At 37.3% G+C, this 21059-nt stretch overlaps 1 protein-coding gene and 1 pseudogene across 3 annotated transcripts in view; one reads left to right on the top strand and one right to left on the bottom strand.

Annotated features, from left to right (window-relative positions):
• Nucleotides 1-21059, top strand: part of Cad96Ca (tyrosine kinase receptor Cad96Ca) — a 2297709-nt gene that overhangs the window by 1790800 nt on the left and 485850 nt on the right. For all 3 annotated transcript variants that reach the window (XM_067760060.1, XM_067760059.1, XM_067760061.1), the window contains exon 9: nt 11071-11210. In XM_067760060.1, the coding sequence (XP_067616161.1) occupies nt 11071-11210 (140 nt within the window). The remainder of the gene's footprint in view (nt 1-11070; nt 11211-21059) is intronic.
• LOC137238748 (uncharacterized) lies at nt 2758-7955 on the bottom strand (annotated as a pseudogene).

Below are 21059 nucleotides of genomic sequence, written 5' to 3'. Positions count from 1 at the left end.
GTAGTTTCAACTTGTCTGGTCGTAAACGCAAACTGGTTAGATGTAAACACTGAAAACTTGTCCCAGCTATTGAATGTCCTGTAATATATATCTCGCAAATTGGAAGAAAATCGAGCAGTCTTACCATCAAAGGGAATGTGGATGCCAAGGAGCGTGTACTGACTGTAGATACGGGCGCATCTTATTCTTTAATCCGACCTGATTGGGTCAACAGGAGAGTAAAGATATTACCTGGAGCAAGATTGCGTACGGTTACTGGCGAATATAACCAAGTCCAGGGAGAGGTGGTATGCGAAGTCGTAATTGGGAAAGTTATGGTTGTACACAAATTGGTTGTGGCCGAGATCGTTGATGAAGTTATATTGGGAGTGGACCTCTTATTTGACCATGACATCAGGATCGAGATGCAGAGAATGATTATGGTCTATAAGAACCAGGATATACCACTTTACTTCAGTTTGGAGAAAGGGTTGAGCAGTAAGCGAGTGCTGGTACTGACAAAACCAAACGGACGCACTAAAAGGAAGGAAAGAATTTCCCAGAAAGAATACGAGGGTGAAGTAGTACTCACATATACACACGCATATGGATACAAATACAAATATACATGTATACAGCTGGTAAACAACCATGAAGTTCACGAAATTACTAGACCTTAGGAGAAATGGATGAACTGGGAAACCGAGAGTATAAAAGCAGCAGAAGCTGAGGCATGACTAATCAGTTTGATTTAAGCACGCTATTAGTTGCGAAGTGTAAGTGTTATTGTGAAGTACTTTCAAAGTAGTCTAATAAATACCATTTTGCATGACGTGAAAGACTCTTAGACAGACGAACTTGAGTCAGGCATATGGGGCACTGTGAGGTTATCGGAGTCAGCACAGTGACCATGGCTTCGCGCAAGCTGCGCTGAAGGGGTGGGTAGACTCTCCTCACTTCGGACAGGCCTTCTTTTCTTTTTTTTCACCTCCTACTATCCCCAGGATCATTTTAGTTATTTATTTTCATCTAGGCATGAACCGCTCTTTTTTGTTAATGTAACTGCGGGTAAGGCATGTGTGAAAAACCCTACCCCATTCGACGAGCTAGCAGGGGCTTGGAACAATGCCACATGGCACCTCCGCCCTACCACCCAAAAGTCAATTACGTAACAATGGCGCCCAATGACAGATATCGTGGGAGGTGCAGTGTTAATGCTGGTTCCCCAATAAACTAAATCTTTCACTATTTCGAAATTATGGCTGCCAACAGTAGCGTGGTTGCCAAGGCACATATGCGCTGATCGATGGTACTTCGTTTTGTCCTCATTCTCCATGTTATTGTTGTTGTTGTAGCAGTGCTTCATTCACCATCACACCCATCTGTACTGCTTCTTTTCTAGTTAACTAACGGCGCGGGTGTTCAGGCCGATGATATCAATGTCATTAGCATTAGAGGATTACGTCGATCACTATATCGGCGACGGCGGCTTCTTACTTTAAAACCTTAATTCTTTTATTTAAAAAAATAATATTTAGGAAAGGGTTTGTTTGTATATATTTACGGAAATCAACGTTTCGGCCATTTTGGAAAGATCCAGGGTTTTTGCCTCAAAGTCTCGCAGATCGTTCAAAAAATTTCAGGAGCAGCTCCTTGCGAAGGGACTGTCCTTCATTCACTTTCACCAGGGTGGCTTCGAACTTAACCCCGGTTTAAGGGACAGGTTCTACCGTGTCTGCCGAAAAAGATTTATGTACTTAAAATTGTCACACTTTTGTACGTATGCCTCGTACAAAGCGTAGTTTCACCGAAGGAGATGTACTGGTCTAACTTCTAATGCTCGTTGTCGACACGATTTTTTTAAATTATTTGTGGTCCCTTGCTGGTCACGCACAAAAGTGGCTTATGGTTGCTATTAATGGTCTTTTAATACTCATGGCTCTCGTGGCCTCTAATTTTCGACTGTTTTAAGAGCTATAATTCCCGATGTGTGAACAGTAGTCATCCTATCCACCACCAGTTACTTCCACACCTCCTAGCCCTCACACCACAGAAGCTATAGGACTGTGACTTCGAACTCATACCTTCGTTTCCTAGAATCTCTGGGTGTAACTCCTAAGACTTTTTAACTGATTTTTTTGTCAAGCTATGCTTCCTACCACACTGAAGATCCTGGGTTCACACCCGAGCAAAGCAACATCACAATTTTAGAAAAAAGTTTTTTCAATTAGAAAAAATTTTTTCTAACGAGGTCGCCCCTCGGCAGTGTTTGGCAAGCACTCCGAGTGTACTTCTGCCATGAGTGTACTTCTGCCGTTCTGAGTCCGCATAAAACAAGTAGGTCCCGTCCCGCCAATTTCTAAGGAAAATTAAAAGGAGCACAGCGCAAATTGGCCTAAAATCTTTTCGGAGGTTATCGCGACTGACATTTGTTTATTTATGTTGCCGAGCACTACCAGAGAAACACCTTAAAACAGTAGGGAGTAACTATTGGGCCAAGGATGCCGCCATCAAAATCGTAAGCAGTCCAAGTGGATATTATTGCGTAACTTATAGGTGAAAATAGTATAATTCTACATAATTTAAATTTTACAAAGACCCTGGATAAATTTTTTTAAATGTAGACCAAAATTTGCAGAAGTTTGTGTTCGAAACATTGATTTCAATAGTCTTCGTTAATGTTAGGCTCAATCCAAACTGTTGTTTCCTGCCTTTTGATACAAGAGTTCATTATAAATAAGCTCGTGGCTTCAGTTTTCAGACTAGTTCGACTGTCCACTACGTTAGAGTAGTAGGACACCCGGTCATTTGTTCAACTGTCTTGGGAAAGATTTTGCTTCACCACTTTGAGTGTTCTTGCGAAGGACAAAGCCTCACCTGGTAAATATATGTGCCTACGTATTTACATATGTAACAGGAGCCGTAACGTGTAGGTTATATTTAAACTTGGTTGGCAGGCTATAATCAATGTGATTCACTTTAGGAAATGTCAAGCCCGGAGACTTGGGTTTTGACAACAGCTGTTTGAATATAAGGCCAAGTGATGAATCGGAATATAGAATTTTTGAAAAAATCGGCAATCGGGTAAATTTCTTTTTAAACAACTTAACGAAAATTTGAAAATATGTCCGACTTGGGTCATTTTATATGAACTCATTGTTCCTATATTGCTAATAGAAAATGCTTGCAATGTGTATTGAATTGGAAATCAAAACAAGACAGCCTATAAAATTTTTGTGATTGTAGCAGCATAAGTGTGACAAGAAAAAATTTAAATTTAGGTACCTTCGATTTTTGAATACAAAAACAAAAATGTTTAAACAGCAATATATTGGGAATATACCTAGCCTTTTTAACAATATAGGATTAATACATATATGTTGTTCCTTATTAATTTTTTGAAAAAATCATGCAAAGTGAGCATTTAAATCTTTTATATAACTTTTATTTTAGTGTTTTGTTTTTTGTTTGTTGTTTTTTTGGTAAATTAGGTGATGCAAAATCCGTGTTAAGCTGGCATAGAAAGTTACTGTCAATAACTTGAATGGGTGAAAACAGTTAAATTTCGCAATTGGAACTGGCAGTGTCACGCATCCGTTGATACCCCTTCCGACCATATCGGACCTATTTTCGACATGAACAATAAATGGCCTTAGACAATCTAAAATGCGTAGAAAATATTTTTTGAAACTCGGCGGCGGCGTGCAAAAGACGACGAAAATCGACGGCGGCGGCGGCGTATATCTCTAGTCGCCATACGCCAGTAATTTCTCGCTTTTATAGAATATTGTTCCAGAGCGGTTAATTCTACAGCTAGTATAATTTTTTCTCAGAACCAAATTAAAGAAATCGCACGATAGGGGGTCACCCTGTCTGAAACCTCGTTTAATTTCGAACGGCTCGGAGAGGTCCTTCCCAATTCCGACTGAACTGATGGTTTTGCTCAAGATTATTTTGGGGATTATTTTGCACAGCCGTATAAGTTTTGCGGGGAAACCAAATTCAGACATAGCGGCATGTAAGCAGCACCTTTTCGCGCTATCGAAGGCGGTTTTAAAATTATCGAAGGGGTGATGTGTGTAGATTCCTTTTTCGCGGGTTTTTTCCAAGATAGGGTCAAATGCATTGTGAAAATTTGGTCGATGGTAGATTTACCAGGTCTGAAAGCGCACTGATAGGGTCCAATCAGACGAATTTAAGAAGGCTGATTTCGCGATAGTTGGCGCAATTTGCAGGATCCCCTTTTTTGTGGACTGGGCAAAGAACACTTAGATTCCAATCATCGGGCATGCACTCGTCCGACCATATTTTACAAAGAAGTGGATGCATGCGCCCTACCAACTCCTCGCAGACGATCCATCAGCGCCCGCGGCCTAGTTGTTTTTTAATCTGGTTATTGTTATTCTGACTTCTTCATAATCGGGTGGGGGACATTTATTTACCATCGACTGCGGGATCGGGTTCGTCATCTCTGTGCGGTCCATTTAGGAGTGCAGAGAACTGTCCCTTCCATAATCTGAGTACTCTCTGGACATCGGTTATAAGGTCGCCCTTTTCATCCTTACAAGAGTTTGCCACTGACTTAAAACTTTCCGTTTGTCGCCGAATTTTTTGGTAAAATTTTAGGGCGTTATTCCTGATGGCCAGCAGTTCAAGCTCCTCGTACTTACAACCTTTCTAACTCTGCTTTTTCTTCCTAAATAGGCGTCTCGCTTCTCTTTTCAACTCGCGATAGCGTTCACATACTCCTTTTGTTGCGGTCGCTTTTAAGGTAGACCTGTAGGCAGCGTCTTTTCTTTGGGTTGCAACGCGGCATTCTTTATCATACCAGTTGTTTTTCCGTGGTCGCCGTTAACCAATTTTTTCCTCGGCGGCAGAACGAAGTATTAAGATATGCTCGCACTGCTCCTGCATTCCGCCGGGTTGAGGTGTGCTCTCAGAGAGCAGCTGTGAGAGTCGAGTTGCGAAATCATTGGCAGTCTGATGTTATTGCAGCCTTTCGACGTCTAGCTTTTCTTGTGCTTTTTGCCCCTTGGTTTTAGGCGCGCAAATGCGAGTGCGTATTTTGGCTGCGACGAGCAAATGGTCCGAGTCGATGTTAGGTCCTCGGATCGTGCGCACATCTAAAATACTGGAAGCCGTCCATCTATCACAACGTGGTCGATCTGAATGAGTGTATTTCGATCGGGGGGCAGCCAAGTAACTTGATGTATATTTTTATGCATGAACCTCGTGCTTGGTATGACCATATTTCGTGCACCCGGAAAGTCAATTAGCCTCAGCCCGTTAGGAGAAGTTTTGTTGTGTAGGCTGAACTTTCCGACTGTAGGGCCAAAAACACCTTCTTTGCCCACCCTGGCGTTAAAGTCGTCAAGCACGACTTTTATGTCATGGCGGGCGCAGCGCTCGTATGTGCGTTCTAAACGTTCATGCAAAGCATATTTAACCTCATTGTCTTACTCCTCTGTCGGTGAATGGGCGCAGATGAATGATATATTAAAAAATTTTGCTTTTATTCGGATAGCGGCGATACGTTCGTCCACAAGCGTGAACGCCAAAACTTAGCACCAAAGCCTCTCACCCATCACGAATCCGACGCCGAAACTGTGCTTATTTGTATGGATACTACAATATCTTCTTTCTTCCTTGCTTCGTCCAACGCATTTCTTGGATGGCGGTGATGTTAGACTTTGGTTTGACGAGGACATCAACCAACACCAATCGCATTCTGGGAACGGACGTCCCATGTGTATGCCCTCAAATCATTTTCTTTAAAACGTTTAACATGGTCGTCATCAGTAAAGGGTTGTCTTCTAATCCGAGGCTTGTTGTTGCTTTTCACTGGAGTGTGGTTTGACTTCGCGGGTTCCAAGCCCAAGCGCAAAACCCGCTCAGCGGGGATGAAAATATTATTTGAACGTTTATATAGTGAGCCGTTTGATCCAAGACAGACGCCCGCTTGCAGCCGCACCTCGTGGTGGACAGACGCTCCCAATGAAAGATCTCCCAGCTAGCCCTTAAACCGAGCATGTTAAAGTGGTCAGCCAGGTTGCCGCCCTCTGACATTAGCATTAGCACTAAACGGATGTTCAGTGGCTACCCAGAAGATACTTGACCGCAAGCGACCGGAAGTAGTGAGCTGCTTGGACCGCATGCAAAAGAAAATCTGGCCGTATAGCGAGATAGGGTCCGCAATTGACATCGAATGTAGCCGTTTTTTAAAGAAAGTTTTCTATGGGCATGTATGGGGATCTAAGGAAGACTATTTTCTGCAGGTCTTGATCATCTCTGTGTATGACAATTTGGCGATACATTTTCTCTATATCTCCATTAATGCGGTTAAAGTCGTCATTTTAAAATTATTAGCATTAAATCGTCTTGAGGAACGGGGGAAAGAGCATAGCACATCATTATTATTTATTATTATTATTTATATATATAGAATAGAGTAGTTTTGAAGCATTGAAAACCAGCGAGCTTTGGCCGTTTTACTGTGTTACTGAATGAGCGCTGGCAAATAGAAGGAAACATAATTCCATGCTTTACAATTTCTTGGGGTAGTTTGGGCTCCATGTGTTTGAGAGTGAGGTAATTTTCTACAACCTCTGTGTTTAACTTTAAGCGCTGGGTGTTTCTCCGAATTCCGTGCAATACTGAGATACTGGTGTTGTGCTGCGATTTTGGAGTGTCCAAGAGGAATGGAATCAGGGAATTCTAGTTTTCGTGGGAGTCTAACCATGTATCTGCCGTCTGCCCGTCGGGTTGTTGTGGGTTGATACATCTCTTCGCAAAAGTTTTCTTTAGTGGATCGGGTTCGAGTGCTTGGTATTTCTTCTTGCTCCAAAAACTTTCGAAGGAGGGTTTTGAAGGATTCACTTTCAGACTGTATCTGAGTGGTGAATCTTGAAATCTTTTCGGGGATTGGGCCGCGGAGAATCTATCCAAATATTGAGTTCTGGACTATGATGCAGCCGCTTACGTTGGTGTGTAGTCCTTCTAGGAGTATGCGGGGAATATATAGAGGTCGTAGGTGAGCTATTTCTTCCATGTTTATACTTGAAATATGGGATTAGGGGGAAGTGTGTCAACTGCGGCAGAACGATCTCTTGGGCATATATTTTTATGTGTTTTATGCACTGAGCGTGACTTCGCAGATCTGTTTGGAGTTCTGTACCACCGTTCCGCCCATTCCAAAAATTTCGAATATCGCTTTTTGATGGGTAGTCGCAAGAGCTTTTGTACCCGAGACGAGATACACATTTTTTGTCCTTGGTCCACCAGATGTCGAATGTTGCGGTATTCACCACCACAATACATGGGTATTAATGCAGTTGGGAGTAGCATTGTTACATGGGTGCTTCGCAGTAACCGTGTTTTCTGACGAATTTTACGCGATCCGCTACGTATAACGCCTTAGATTTTATGCAGGTTTTCATTGCACGTCGGGAGTTTGCAAGATATTGGATGGTTTGATTCTGCATGAAAATTTTGAATTCTGTTTTTATTAACAATTGTAGAGTTGTGAGATGGCGCTTTGGGAGTGAAACTCGAGTGAGGGGGTTTTGCATTCCCCGGCTTCGTATCATCTTGTAAGAAATTTGTTCATATCTGCCCACGGATATAGTTCTTTCCGTGAGCTAAGTGATTGTTCCCCGAGAGAGAGGGATTCACTGGGGAGTTTCGATGAACAGAGATACACAAGCTTGGGGTCCCAATCGCTGGTTGGGATTCCTTATGTAGAGAGCGTCGATAAGCAGGTATTGATTGTGGATTGTAGTTTTTGTATTTTTTCACCATTTTCCGATGGGGGGGGGGGGGGGGGGGGAGATTCAATAAACTTTTCAGCTGAGTATATACTAACATTTTGCACTTTTCATACCGAGAATTGCTTGACGATTTGTCCCGCCTGGCTCGACTAGCCCACTAGATTCGACGAATTCCGCACAGTTCTGTATGCGGATACTAAAGAGTCCCATAATTTATCCAGTTGCTGTATATTTACGTTGAGCAAATTTGGGGTTAGATAATTTATAGGTGTTGACGACCATTTGGAGTTGATTTATTTTTTCGGAATATTTTTTTTTGTGGGGTGTCTAATGTATAGATATATGTACATATTAAGCTGGGTCGATTTATTAACCTATATCGTGCCATCGCTTTTTCGATAGGTTTTGGGCTCAGGAAAAAAAGTTCTGCTAAGCATACCCAAAAAAGTAATTTTCGAGCCTGCAAAATTTGAGTTTTTTGACTTTTTTTTTTCTTTGATTTTTAAGGTTTTTTTCATGACCTACTTAAAAAATTTTCATTTGATTTTAAAATTTTCATGTATACCCTGTCCGACTCAAAATTGTCCGCTAAAAACTTTGGCGATAACAGTTTTTTGAAAAAAAAAAAAAATATATATTTTTGGAGTTTTGAGGAGTGTTTTGGTGAAAAAATTTATTTTTTCGCCATTTTTTTTTAAGGGTTTCTTCAGAAACGTTCAAAAGTGTTGCCGATGAAAACGAATTTAAAATTATGCGATAAATAAGTTGGCATTAACAGTTTTAAAAAAAAAATTTTTTTTTTGGCTTTTGGGACTTGTTTTGGTTTGATGATTTTTTTCAGACAACAATCTATAATACGTAAGCTTGTGGTAAAATTTGATGTTGCTAGCTGTTAAAATGAGGCAGAAATGGGGCAGAAATGGCGAAACCCCTCTTATTGAACAATCGATTGTATGGGAGGTATATGCTATAGTGGTCCGATCCGGTCGATTCCGACAAATGTCAAATCCACCATCAGCCTGCTTACTAAATTTCATCAAGAATTGAGGACTAGTTTGCGTTCAAACAAAAGAACAGACGGACAGACGGACGGACGGACAGACGGACATGGCTAAATCAACTTAGCTCGTCCCCTGATCATTTAGGTATACATATTGGTGGGTCTAACGGAAGTATATACATAACTAATGATTTGGAGCCTTGAAAATTAAAAAATTCGACTTCGACCAAAACAAGTCCCAAAAACCAAAAAAAAAAATTTTTTTAAACTGTTAATGCCAACGTTTTTATCGCATAATTTTAAGTGGGATAGGAACTATGAGACAAATTCGTTTTCATCGGCAACACTTTTGCACGTCTCTGAAGAAACCCTAAAAAAAAATAGCGAAAAAATAAATTTTTTCACCAAAACACTCAACCCCAAAAAATATTTTTTTTTTTTTCAAAAACTGTTATCGCCAAAGTTTTTAGCGGACAATTTTGAGTCGGATAGAATCAAATGAAAATTTTTTAAAAAGGGCATGAAAAAAAATTTAAAAATCAAAGAAAAAAAAGTCAAAAAAACACAAATTTTGCAGGCTCGAAAATTATTTTTTTGGGTATGCTTAGTGGAACTTTTTTTCCTGAGCCCAAAACCTATCAAAAAATCGATGGCGCGATATGGGTTAACTTTCGTAACTTCGTAGTAAGCCTTACCAAATCAAGGTTGGAGATAAAGTGGTGGGTTATTGTGTATGTTTGTATTTAATGAGCTGCAAACTGTACATCCACCTTTAACCAGGAATAAGAAGTGAACGAGAACAATTGATTGCAGCAAATTCAATCTGAGTAGGGAATCTTTACTTGTATGTATATATGTACGTTTGTATGTTTCTTAAAAGCCGGCAGTGGCATTACTTTAATAAAGTGGATGGGCGGAACAACGACTGTTTAAAACAAGTAAGGAAGTCTTAGTTCGGGAGAAACCGAACATTATATACCCAGCTGTCCACTTGAATATTGTTGTTTGTTTTGTATGCTTAATAGTGTTACAAGGCTGCGCAATAATACATATACATATGGTTCAATTCTGAACTAATTTTTCTTAGAGTTATGGCTCCCGAAACATAGAAAATTGTTAAGTCAAAAAAGGGACGGTGCCACGCCCATTTTTTTAAAGTTGAAGCCTTCCTATTTATTGTTATAAACCCACTTGGGAAATGAGATACCATTGATATAAAGCTCTTTTTTGCAAAGATGTAGCTTCTTTTATTCGTCCACGTCCCTTTTAAAAATCTTTTGTATAAAAGTGGGCGTGGTCCTTAGCCGATTTCGTCAATTTTTCTTCAAAGCATTCCTTATAGTAAAGACAACCACTCGATTTTTTTACGATAGGTTTAACGATTTTTGATTTATGATTAATAATATATGTAAAATTTTTTTCAAATTTTTATCAAGAGTTTAATATTAGTCCACACGTCAGATTTCAACATTCTAGGTGTATTATTTACTAAATAATCAGGTTTTTGTGTTTTGCAAAATGTTATATATATAAAAAATGGGCGTGGTTATCATCCGGTTTCGCTCATTGTCAATACCCATCTATTCTGGGGCCACATAAGCTCGTGTACCAAATTTGGTGAAGATATCTCAATATTTGTCAAGTCATCGTGTTAACGGACAGACGGACGGACGGACATGGCTCAATCAAATTTTTTTTTCCGATACTGATGATTTTGATATATATCTATCTCTATTCCTTTATACCTGTACAACCAACCGTTATCCAATCAAAGTTATAATACCCTGTGTACAAGTACAGCTGGGTATAATTATTGGGTTTTTTGGTTGAGTAGTTACTTTTATATATATTTCTTTATCTATATATATTTTTGGAATGCAATAAAATTCAACTTTTGAGGGGGAGGTTGTATTTATGGGGAAATTTAACGGCTAAAAATATGAAACTACTTATCAGTACGTGTACCGATAGATTTATGATATTCGCGTGTGGTATATTCACGAAATCGAATTGGGGTGTATTGAAATAATTATATACAAGTATAAGAAGAGGATAAAATGAGAGATGTATATATTTTTGTAGCGGTTTTTTGTTTTCAGAGATTTTCTTTTGTTCTATAACATACGTTCTGGTACCTAATTAGTCGTCAAAAAATTTTGGTTGAGGTCATTATTGATCGGCCAGCTCAACCTCAACTTCTCATATTTATTGACTATTTTAGATTTCTTCTTATGATTTGCGGATTAATATCTCTATGAAATTTAAGAAATGTTGTATCTGGCTTCGGCTGACTGACTAAAACTATTTATTTTTATCTATATCTAGATTATTCATAGAGATTTGGCAGCAAGGAATATTCTCATAATGGAAGATCACACTTGTAAGATAGCTGATTTTGGGTTTGCCCGTGATATAATTACGTCAAAAATATATGAACGCAAAAGTGAAGGCAAACTGCCCATAAGGTAAGATTAAGTATTGTTTAACCAATAAGACTAGCGCCAAGGTTTATGTGTAGCAGCCAAAATTTTTGAAAAAAGTTTTCTCAATTAAATAAAAAATTTTCTAAGAGGGGTCGCCCCTCGGCAATGTTTGGCAAGCACTCCGAGTGTATTTCTGCAATGAAAAGCTTCTCAATGAAAACTCATCTGCCTTGCAGATGCCGTTCGGAGTCGGCATTAAACAAGTAGGTTCCGTCCCGCCAATTCGTACGAAAAACAAAAAGGAGCACTACGCAAATTGGTTTAAGTGTAATGTAATTATGCTGGCTTGAGTTACGCTCATATAGGAAAAATAACAATAGTTATCCGAATAAGATAATTTTTAGTATATTAAATGGATGCTCATTTTTTTAATTTCATTTCATTTATTTGTTTATAATTCAGTACATAGATTTCATCTTATATAAAAGCACTGAATAGTATTATAGTCATATTAAAAATGATTATATCAAAAACTAAAACCAACATAAAAACTTAAATTAATATTAGTTTACAATATAAAATCACACAATATGGAATCAAAAGTTTAAGATTTTAGTAGTTAAAAATATAATAGTATTATTTAAAATACTCATATATTAACTTTTTAAATTGCGTTGCATTGCTGACCAATTGTAAATAGGGGGGTAATCGATTCCAAATTCGTATGGCGTTAATATAGAAATGTTGATCTGAAAAAGCAGTGTCATGTTCTATTTGAATAATACGGTTTCCTCTTTCTGACCTGAAGAAGTTTAGTTTTCGGTAAAGATAATCCGGTTGTCGTGTGTATATTATCCTATGAAGGTATATTAAAGTTTTGCAGTTTAAAAAGTTCTCGAAGGTAACTCCAAAACTGAGTTTGGAATAATGAGATATTCTTTCAAATCGTCGTATGCCAAATATATATCTTGCAACACTATTAAAAGCTACATTTAATTTACGCCTACTGGTTGCGTCATAACTTGAAAACAAATCACAACCATATAGTAATGGTAATTAAACGGTATTAAATATGATTTAGACAGAAGCATTCTGACTTCCGGTGGTATGAACCATTGGCTACACCACAAACTTCTTAAAATCCCGTATATTTTGCCGGATGTGATGATAATGTGATCATTCCAGTGAAGGTGTTTATTAAATGTAACACAAATTTTGTTTACTTTATCTACGTATTCAATTTTAGACTCACCCAGAACTAAATCGGGAAAAGATGTTAAAATTTGTGTTTTTTGGTGACCAATATATATTTGGATTTGCTTGGATTGAGACATAAACCGTTAATTGCAGCCCAGGTTCTTACACTGTCCAAGTCAACATTAATTTTGCGTACACAATCATCAATATATGATACTTTAAAGCTTATATAATAGAGTTGTACATCGTCAGCGTACGTTTGAACATTGCAGTGTTTTAACTGACCCGGAAGATCATTTGCATAAGCAGTATACAATAATGGACCTAAAATAGATCTTTGAGGTACACTTCTTGTTAAGTCTACACTACTAGACATTTTATCACCGTGGAAAACCGATTTTGATCTGCCTCTTAAATAAGACGTCATCAGTTTCGCAGCTGTAGGCGAAAAATTAAGTAATTTGACTAATTTTAATATCAGATTTTCATAATTAACGGTATCAAAAGCCTTTGATTGGTCCAAGAGAATAAGAAAAGCTATTTTATCATTATCAAATTGTGATCTTAAATATTCCGTAACATCAATCAAAGCAGTTACACAACTATGATGTTGTCGAAACCCAGATTGTCTGGGAGTAAGTAATTTGTTATCCTGAACAGATTTATTGATTTGGTTATGCATTAAGCCAGGCATGCTTACCGAACGAAACGATATCATTTCGTTACGATAATCAACGTTAATAAACGAAACGAACTCACTTCGTTATGATATCGTTCGAAATGATATCGTTTCGTTCGTTAAGCATGCCTGCATTAAGCGTTCAAGTATCTTAGACAGAAAGGGAAGTATAGCAATAGGCCGTAACTCATTTTCTGTTTTGGGTATAGGTACGATTTTAGCATGCTTCCATTGATTTTGTTATTATAGAATTAATCAGGTGGGTGATATATGGCAAAATAAATTTTTTGTAAATGTTGAATGGACTCCATCACAGCCAATAGCATCGGACTTGATGCTTAGAAAACTTTGAAATATTTCAGTTTCAGTGAAACATCTAAAATAAAAAGAATTTTGATCATTTGTACTGGCATGATTCTTGTAATAAGCAATATCAGCCGTAGACGTTGGTAAATTCGTAAATTTGCTGTTCAAATCATTAACATCTAAATCATCTGAACTATCTACTGCTTTTCCAATAATTCCAACATTACGTATTCCACTCCATCTCGCCATACTATCTAAGCAATTTTTAAATTTTGTTTTATAGTATTATGTTTTGGCAATTATAATGCTTGTATTGACTCTATTTCTTATTGTGCGGAAAGCAGAATGCAGTTCAGAGATTTTAAACCTCTTCCATCTTGCGTAAGCTATATTACGTTATTCAATTAAACTTTTAATTTCAGGTGTAAACCAAGGATTGTACTTTGGTGATTTCCTTTTCCTTTTCATGGGAACAAATTCTTCGAAGAGTTGTTCAATATTTTCTTGGACAAACTGAAGTTGATCATCTACAGACGGCATATAATATATGCAACCCCAATCGACCTGTGAAATTTTATCGTATAAGGCAGAAAGATCTATATTCTTCAAATCACGATAGCCATAGTCTTCATTAACCTTCTTTAATTTAAAATCGTAAGTGGTGCATAGGAGTTCATGTTTAGAGAACACAGGTGCAGATATTTGTTCAAACAACAGAATTTTTGACAATGAATTAGTAAAGAATATATCGAGAAGCGAATTTGAGTTAGAGGAGTAGTGTGTAGGTAAAATTTTGTTAACAATATCTAGGCCAATACATTTCATTTCATCTGAGAAAGAAGAATCTGCAAGAATGTTGCTATTAAAATCGCCTCATATTATAATATTACTATACCCCACTGTGATATTGGACAATTCCAAAAAAAATGCTTCTGAATTAATATTTTTGTTTGGCTTATATACATTTCCAAGCAGTATTTTTTCATTTCCGTTATATAATTCCAAGAAAATAAATTCAATTTAATCGCCATCTTTTGATTTAGCTTTAAGTTTGCATCTAACATTATTTTTAACATAGATGGCAACACCGCCGGCTTTTTTGTCCTTTTTACCATTTTTTTGCTTTCTATCAGCCCTGAAGAGCTTGTATCCTCTCAATTTTTAGCATTCGTCATTAACTTTTTCATTGAACCATGTTTCGGAGACACATACTATCTCCACATTGGAACACTCGAATATATAACGAAACTCATCTATTTTAATCTTTAAACTTTCAGCATTAATATGAACAACGCTTAAACCATTTTTAAGTTTAGTAAATACGCGAACCATGTTATATATATTGAATTTGGAATGTACCCTCGTATTATCTAAATTGTTCTAGTCGTGATACAGAAGGGATTGCAACGCAGGTAAATGTGTCTTTTACATTAAAATTGATTTTATGTATAGTATTATTGGTTTTATTACAAAGTAATTTAAATAGAACTATTAGATGTTACAACAGTAATTTTGACAATGATTTTAGACATGGTGGTTGAGTAGTTAAATACAAATATAAAGAAAATAATGAGAGAATTTTAGAACTATAAAATAAATGCAAATTAACATTCAGTATACATATTACCATTTTGCGGACGAAATAACTTATAAACATTACCGATGGTATTAAGACGATAAGGTTCAACAGACTGGTTCAATTTGGCAAACACAACACCACGTGTTGAGAAAACTGAGGCTAGCTTTCTTTCCTTCCAAAGTTTGACAGCTTCAATATATATACTAAAATTTCGAGGAGTTAAGTTCTCCTTTACATTAAAAGGAGTATCCGATGCAATACCGATGCCGTTCAAACCTAACGGACTTTTTGTTCGTGGTAGATTTGAAATTGATTTTAAGAGGGAGTTTCTTTCAAATGATGTTCCGAGTCTAACGATTATTGCAGGGTCTGTATTAATCATCCCAGATTTGGTTTTTTAAGACGGAATATTGACTTTACTGCTGGACAATTAATATTAATTGTGTCACATAGATTATTAAAAATTTGATATACATCATCATTTTCATGCATAGGTACACCATTTATGCGTATATCGCAGGCAACTGCAGCATTTTCTTGTTTATCAAATAGATTTTTTAAATCAATTATTTCTTTTTGTATACCTGAGACATTAGCTGCGGCTGTCTCTAATTCAAGTACTCTTTCTTTAACATCATTTAGCTCTTTCTTATAGCTTTCTAACTTCTGTTCAACCCCTTTGAGTGTTTGGCTTATTCTTTGTTCTATTTCATTTAATAGTCTATCTTCATGTTCGCGAAACATACGTTGTATGAGTGTTTGCAAATTTTCTGTTAGATCTACGCTTAACTTATCAAAACGGTTATCCATTGTTGTTATTATTTTTAAAGGAGATTCAACGTTAGTTAATCGAGGTGATTTTGCTACACTTTCATTTATAGAATTTTGCAAGACGTCTCTTAATCGTTTGTTTGTAGTATTATTTGCAGTATTATCATTATTTATTGTTGTTGTTGTTGTAGAAGTGTCATTATTTATTGTGTTATCGTCGTTTATTGTTGATGTAGCATTATCTATCGTTGAAACACTCACTTGCTGATTTTTTATTGTGGCTCTTTTATTTCTCATATTTGGGTATTTATCTATTGAGATTTAATGTTTTGATTACATTTAGGTATTTTGTAAAATGAGAGGTGGCAGCACGATATATTAAGTTTTCAGACAGATGTCGCCACTGTTAGGTGTCCGGGACACAAACCAAGATGAAATGGTTTCAAACAGACTGATGGAGCCGAACGCAAGACATCAGATGATGGATTCTCGTAGTTGTTGTTGCTATATCGAGACACCTGGTTTGCCAACACAAGAAAAATAAACAGGAGCACCTTTGAGAACTTGCTTGCTTTTACAGAATACGTCCGCCGGAACAAATTTTTGATGCTGAGGGTTATTTAATGCACTTTAATTTTGTGAAGTGAACTTTATTTTATTTAATTGTCTATTTAATTGGCCATTAAGTCTTTAACTTTGAAAAGTCGTATAAAGAGCATGTAACGACAGCCTGTCTCCATACTGGCTTGAATGAGTGGCAGCGTGTATATGTGACTATGTGTTTAGGTGTTTTGTGTCCAGGTCCGTGCCTTAGCCGCAATGTTGCCATCAACATCATATTAACATAATAACATTAACATTGACAACATTGTACTGATAGTGAACACAATGTTGCAGCGGAAATAATATGTTGCGCTTGGTGTCATGCTGTTATAACAAATAAAATGTCACCATACTGCTAACAACTTAGCAACATTGATGAATGCCATGCACCTATGTGTTTGTTTTGTTCTGTATTATGTATGTTGATGTGTATTGGTACAAGGCTATGAACGTGTGAATGCATCAGTGTGAGCGGTCAGGGCACGAACCAAATGTATCTGTGTGGGTGTTCGTTTTGTGGAGCGGTAAGCGTGTGAATGTATGAGTGCCTGATTGTATAGATGGAAAATACGGGAAAGCCGAAAAGAAAGTTTGGCATGTGATAGTAAAAATTTTCCGTTTCTGGATAACGTTCTTTGCCACGGCGGTGGCTATAAAAGGGCATCAAGCTAGGCAACGGGCAAACGTTTTCTTGTAACAGTGCTCAGTGCAAGTGAAGTGAAGAGTGAAAAGACAAAAAAAAAAAAAAAAACTAAAAAAGTGTGAAGTGCCAAGTCAGTAAGACCTTTTTAAAAGGTTTAAAAGTTTTAGTGCGCGTGATTTTAAAACGGTAAGAAATCTCCGCGAAAAGTTTCAGTGCTTCAAGGACTACTCGCGCCCTAACCCGGCAGTTTATTTGAATCCCGCCATCAAAATTTATGGTACCAGGTAAGTGTAACTTTTTGTGTTTCACCTCCCCCTCAAAATCTGGCATGCCCACTGGGAAGTTGGCTTCTATATAGCCAAGTTTCCAAGCAAGCCGAAAGTAAACTTGCATGCATAGCTCTACATCCCCATATATATGTACATAAGCATGTAGGTGAGGAAATAAGGCAGGCAAACAAGTAGGCGTACGTTGGTAGAAAGGCATAAGTTTCTTAAGTAATTTTTTTTTTCTATGTAAATAATAAGCTTTTTTCTCTTTTTTTGCAGATCGCTTCAAATTGGCGGAAATTGCGTACTGGGCACTAGCATCGAAGCAAAGGTGGCTAAAACTCGAATTTGTTGGCGCAAAAAGACCCAAATTGGTGGCGATCAACACAACAAACAACAACAGCCACAACAACATTTTTCACTTTATTCAGCGTACCACAGCAACAACCACGACAACACTTTGAATTGCCAGCGTACATCATTTTTATGCGGATGCAAACCGCCCCAACAACACTCCCTATTGCCAACAAAGTGGCCTCAACAACCACAACAATTACAACAAATTTTGGACACACGGCAACTGCACAGTATCTTCAGCAGCCACACATAGAACGAGATAAATGGTAAAATATTTTTGATTGGTAGCAACGCAACGTCATCAGACACGTGCACATATACAGCGGTTCAATCAAACGACAGCAGAAAACACAAAGATCTGTTAATATCAAGAATACAATTTTTCACCGGCGCATCGGACCGCAACAACAACAGCCGACGGCACACTGCATCCATAACAACTACACAAATTTGCGTCCTTAGATGGCTCACTGCATCTACAGCAACTATACACATTGATTTCTCGGACGGCACACAACACATTCAACAACTACACATAATTTTTTTTCACCGACGGCACACAAAGTCTAGCCCAACATCACATATTTGTTTTCATCGCCCGTGCAACACCAACAATAAGTACGAAACCTTTTTACTGCTGGCAATTACAATTACCACCTGTGACTCAGGCAGCAGCAACAATAACATTTTTACTGTATCGGCGATATATCACCACAACAACTACAACCACAACAACTCCATCTTCATCCCTGCTCAACATAATAAATTTGCATCAGCTCGGTCAGCCTCCAGAGGCCAACAACAACACCATTTCACAACAAAACACAACACAACGGCAGCAGCAGAAATAATCACCAACATTTAACTTCAAAATTTCTTTTCTGTCCTTGTAACAAGTGACGCGTTTGTATTTAACGCATACCTTTTTATATATGTATATTTCTATCCATATGTAGGTTCCTTTTGGGATATAGATTTTGGTGCGAAAAAAAAGGTGTGAAGAAAGCGAAAGGCTTCGAACTTTACTTTTGTTGGTTTCTAAATTGAAAATTTTTCGAAGTAATTTTTTTGTTAAGTAATTTAACTTCACTTTTTAAATTTTTGTTGAGTAATTTTTCACTCACACTTTTCCTTTTCTTCTGACATTTATTTAGATTCATTTATTTTTTTGATTCTTTACACTCCTTTTTTTTGGTTAATTACTATGTTCTGAGTACGCCGATCTTTATCGGTGTGCTCTGCCCATAGTTTCACTCCCGCACATGCTTTTCTTGGACTAAGTCAAAATTACGCAATTTTGAACTTACTTTATTAAATTGGTTTGCACCGATCGCACATACATACTTATTTGCCGGAACGCTTCCGGCAAACTTACCCCTGACTTCCGCACATTTAGCCCCAGGAGCTTGCTTTTAAACACCTGAAAAATTGTTGAATCTTTTTTATAATTTTTTCTTTCGAATTTTTTTTTCTTCCACTCACGTTTTTTTTATATTGTCAGCACGGCTATAACTTTATCACTATTAATACGCTCACATCCAAGACCGTATGCGATCGATCTTGATCAGTGGTTGGGCATGGTCATATGTACGTATGTATGTTTGAGTTTTTTTGTTTCAGCTACTCAACTGAAGCGGCGCCGTTGGATAAGGAGAGTAACTTGGTGAGTGTTTTGAGTGAAACATAAAAATTTATCAAAATACGCCTGTTTAGTCGTATGTACATGTGTTAGCACAGATTCCTGCTCTTGCAAAAATAGAACAGGAATTAGCAAAGCAGAAAAATAAAAACAGAGTGCAACGAACATATGTGCATGCATGGAAAACGTCACAAACGTACATTTGCACTTACATACATACCATTTGTTTTCATATACACATAAATTCTTTTCCTTGATGACCTACTTTTGAGGTGTACATAATTGATCTTATGTTTATTTGAGCGGTTGCGGTAGGTCAGGGATTAGTGTACTTGAATTTTTTTTTATTCGCCCTCGTATTTTATTTTATTTGAAGTTGTATCTTTAGAATTTAGAATTAGCTCCTATTAATAATATCGCATTAGGGTGGCCCTAAAAGTTTAAATTTTTTTATTTGAGGCCAGACACTTTGTCTATTAGTCGTAGGTATTTTTTTTATAGAATTGAATTTGGAATGTATCTACTTGTTCTTGCACTCTTATGAATTTTTAATGTTCGCCAGTAATAAAATTTAGCATTAAGTTTGAGCAATTTTTTATTGTTACTTTGAGTAAACTTTTGAAACCCTTGGAAAATTATTTTGTAGTAAACTTTGAGTTTAAAGATTTATTGAAATTATTGAACTGGTAGTAGGGTGTTAGTCGGTAATTAGTAAACCAAAAATTTTGTAAATAAATTATAAGAATTATGTTTGGATGAAATTTTAATACATTCATTATGCAGGGCTAAAGTTTTAAGTTGGTGTTGGTGCTGCGCTTGTGCGCGGAAAGGTTAGGTGAAGGTGAGTGTTTAGGGAAAATGACTGAGTGACAGGGGACAGACTCATGTCAGGTCTGGGGGCACTGTAAGGTAAACCGGAGTCAGCGCAGTGCCCACGGTGCAGTGCAATTTGCACTGCAGAGGGAGGGTAGACTCCACCTGACAGGACAGGCCTTCACCTTTTTCTGCCCCTCATGCTTTCCCCTCTATAACTTTGCCCCTCACATCTATTTATATCTTCTTCAGCTTTTCTTTCATTCTTTTTTTTCATCATGCAGGTATGAACCCCAATTTTGTTCATGTGGCTGCGGGTGAGGTCGGTGGTGTAATACCCCGCCCAAGACGACGAGCTAGCCTGGGCCCGCAAGCATACCTGCTTGCCGCCGCTCCTCACCACCCAAACAGTCAGCCACGTAACAAGCGCAAAAACTTTCATTTAGTCACTAGGGTTGCCAAATTCAATTTAATTTTATTTAAATTTAGTAGTCAACAGGATTAACAACTGCTTTTCCAGGAATTGAAAAACCACCTGCAAAAAGTTCGTATGAATAAGTCTGACATTTTTGAATACAAATTAAATGGAATTGAAATAAATTATTTAAATAAAAATTTTAACATCGTTATCTGTATTTAACTAGCAATGGTCACTTGGACATGTTTCGCTAATTAAATAGAGATAATAACGTTGATATAATAGTGAACAGTGGAAGCATCCATTATAAAGCTCTAGTAAAAATCCAATGTTACTAAGCTCTTTACAGCGCGCCTACAAACATTCCCCACAATTAGGATTAAAAATATATAAAACAAGTATGAACCTAAATGGTGTATATAGAAATAGCACCTTTTTTGGCCGTCAGTATAAACTGTTATTTTATATTTTTGAGCTCAAGGCCGGATTAAATAAAACACTTTAAATTTTTTAATTTGATTTGTTTTATTTTAATTATTTGTCAATGTTTCGCCTTGTTTATATTGTTTTTGCACTCAGTCCTGATGATAACTTCAGAGTGAAGTCGAAATATTGAC

Source organism: Eurosta solidaginis, chromosome 1, assembly GCF_040869045.1.
Source record: "Eurosta solidaginis isolate ZX-2024a chromosome 1, ASM4086904v1, whole genome shotgun sequence".
Taxonomy (NCBI): Eukaryota; Metazoa; Arthropoda; class Insecta; order Diptera; family Tephritidae; genus Eurosta; species Eurosta solidaginis.
Note: the sequence above shows the minus strand (reverse complement) of the source record. Positions and strands in the feature narration are given on the sequence as shown.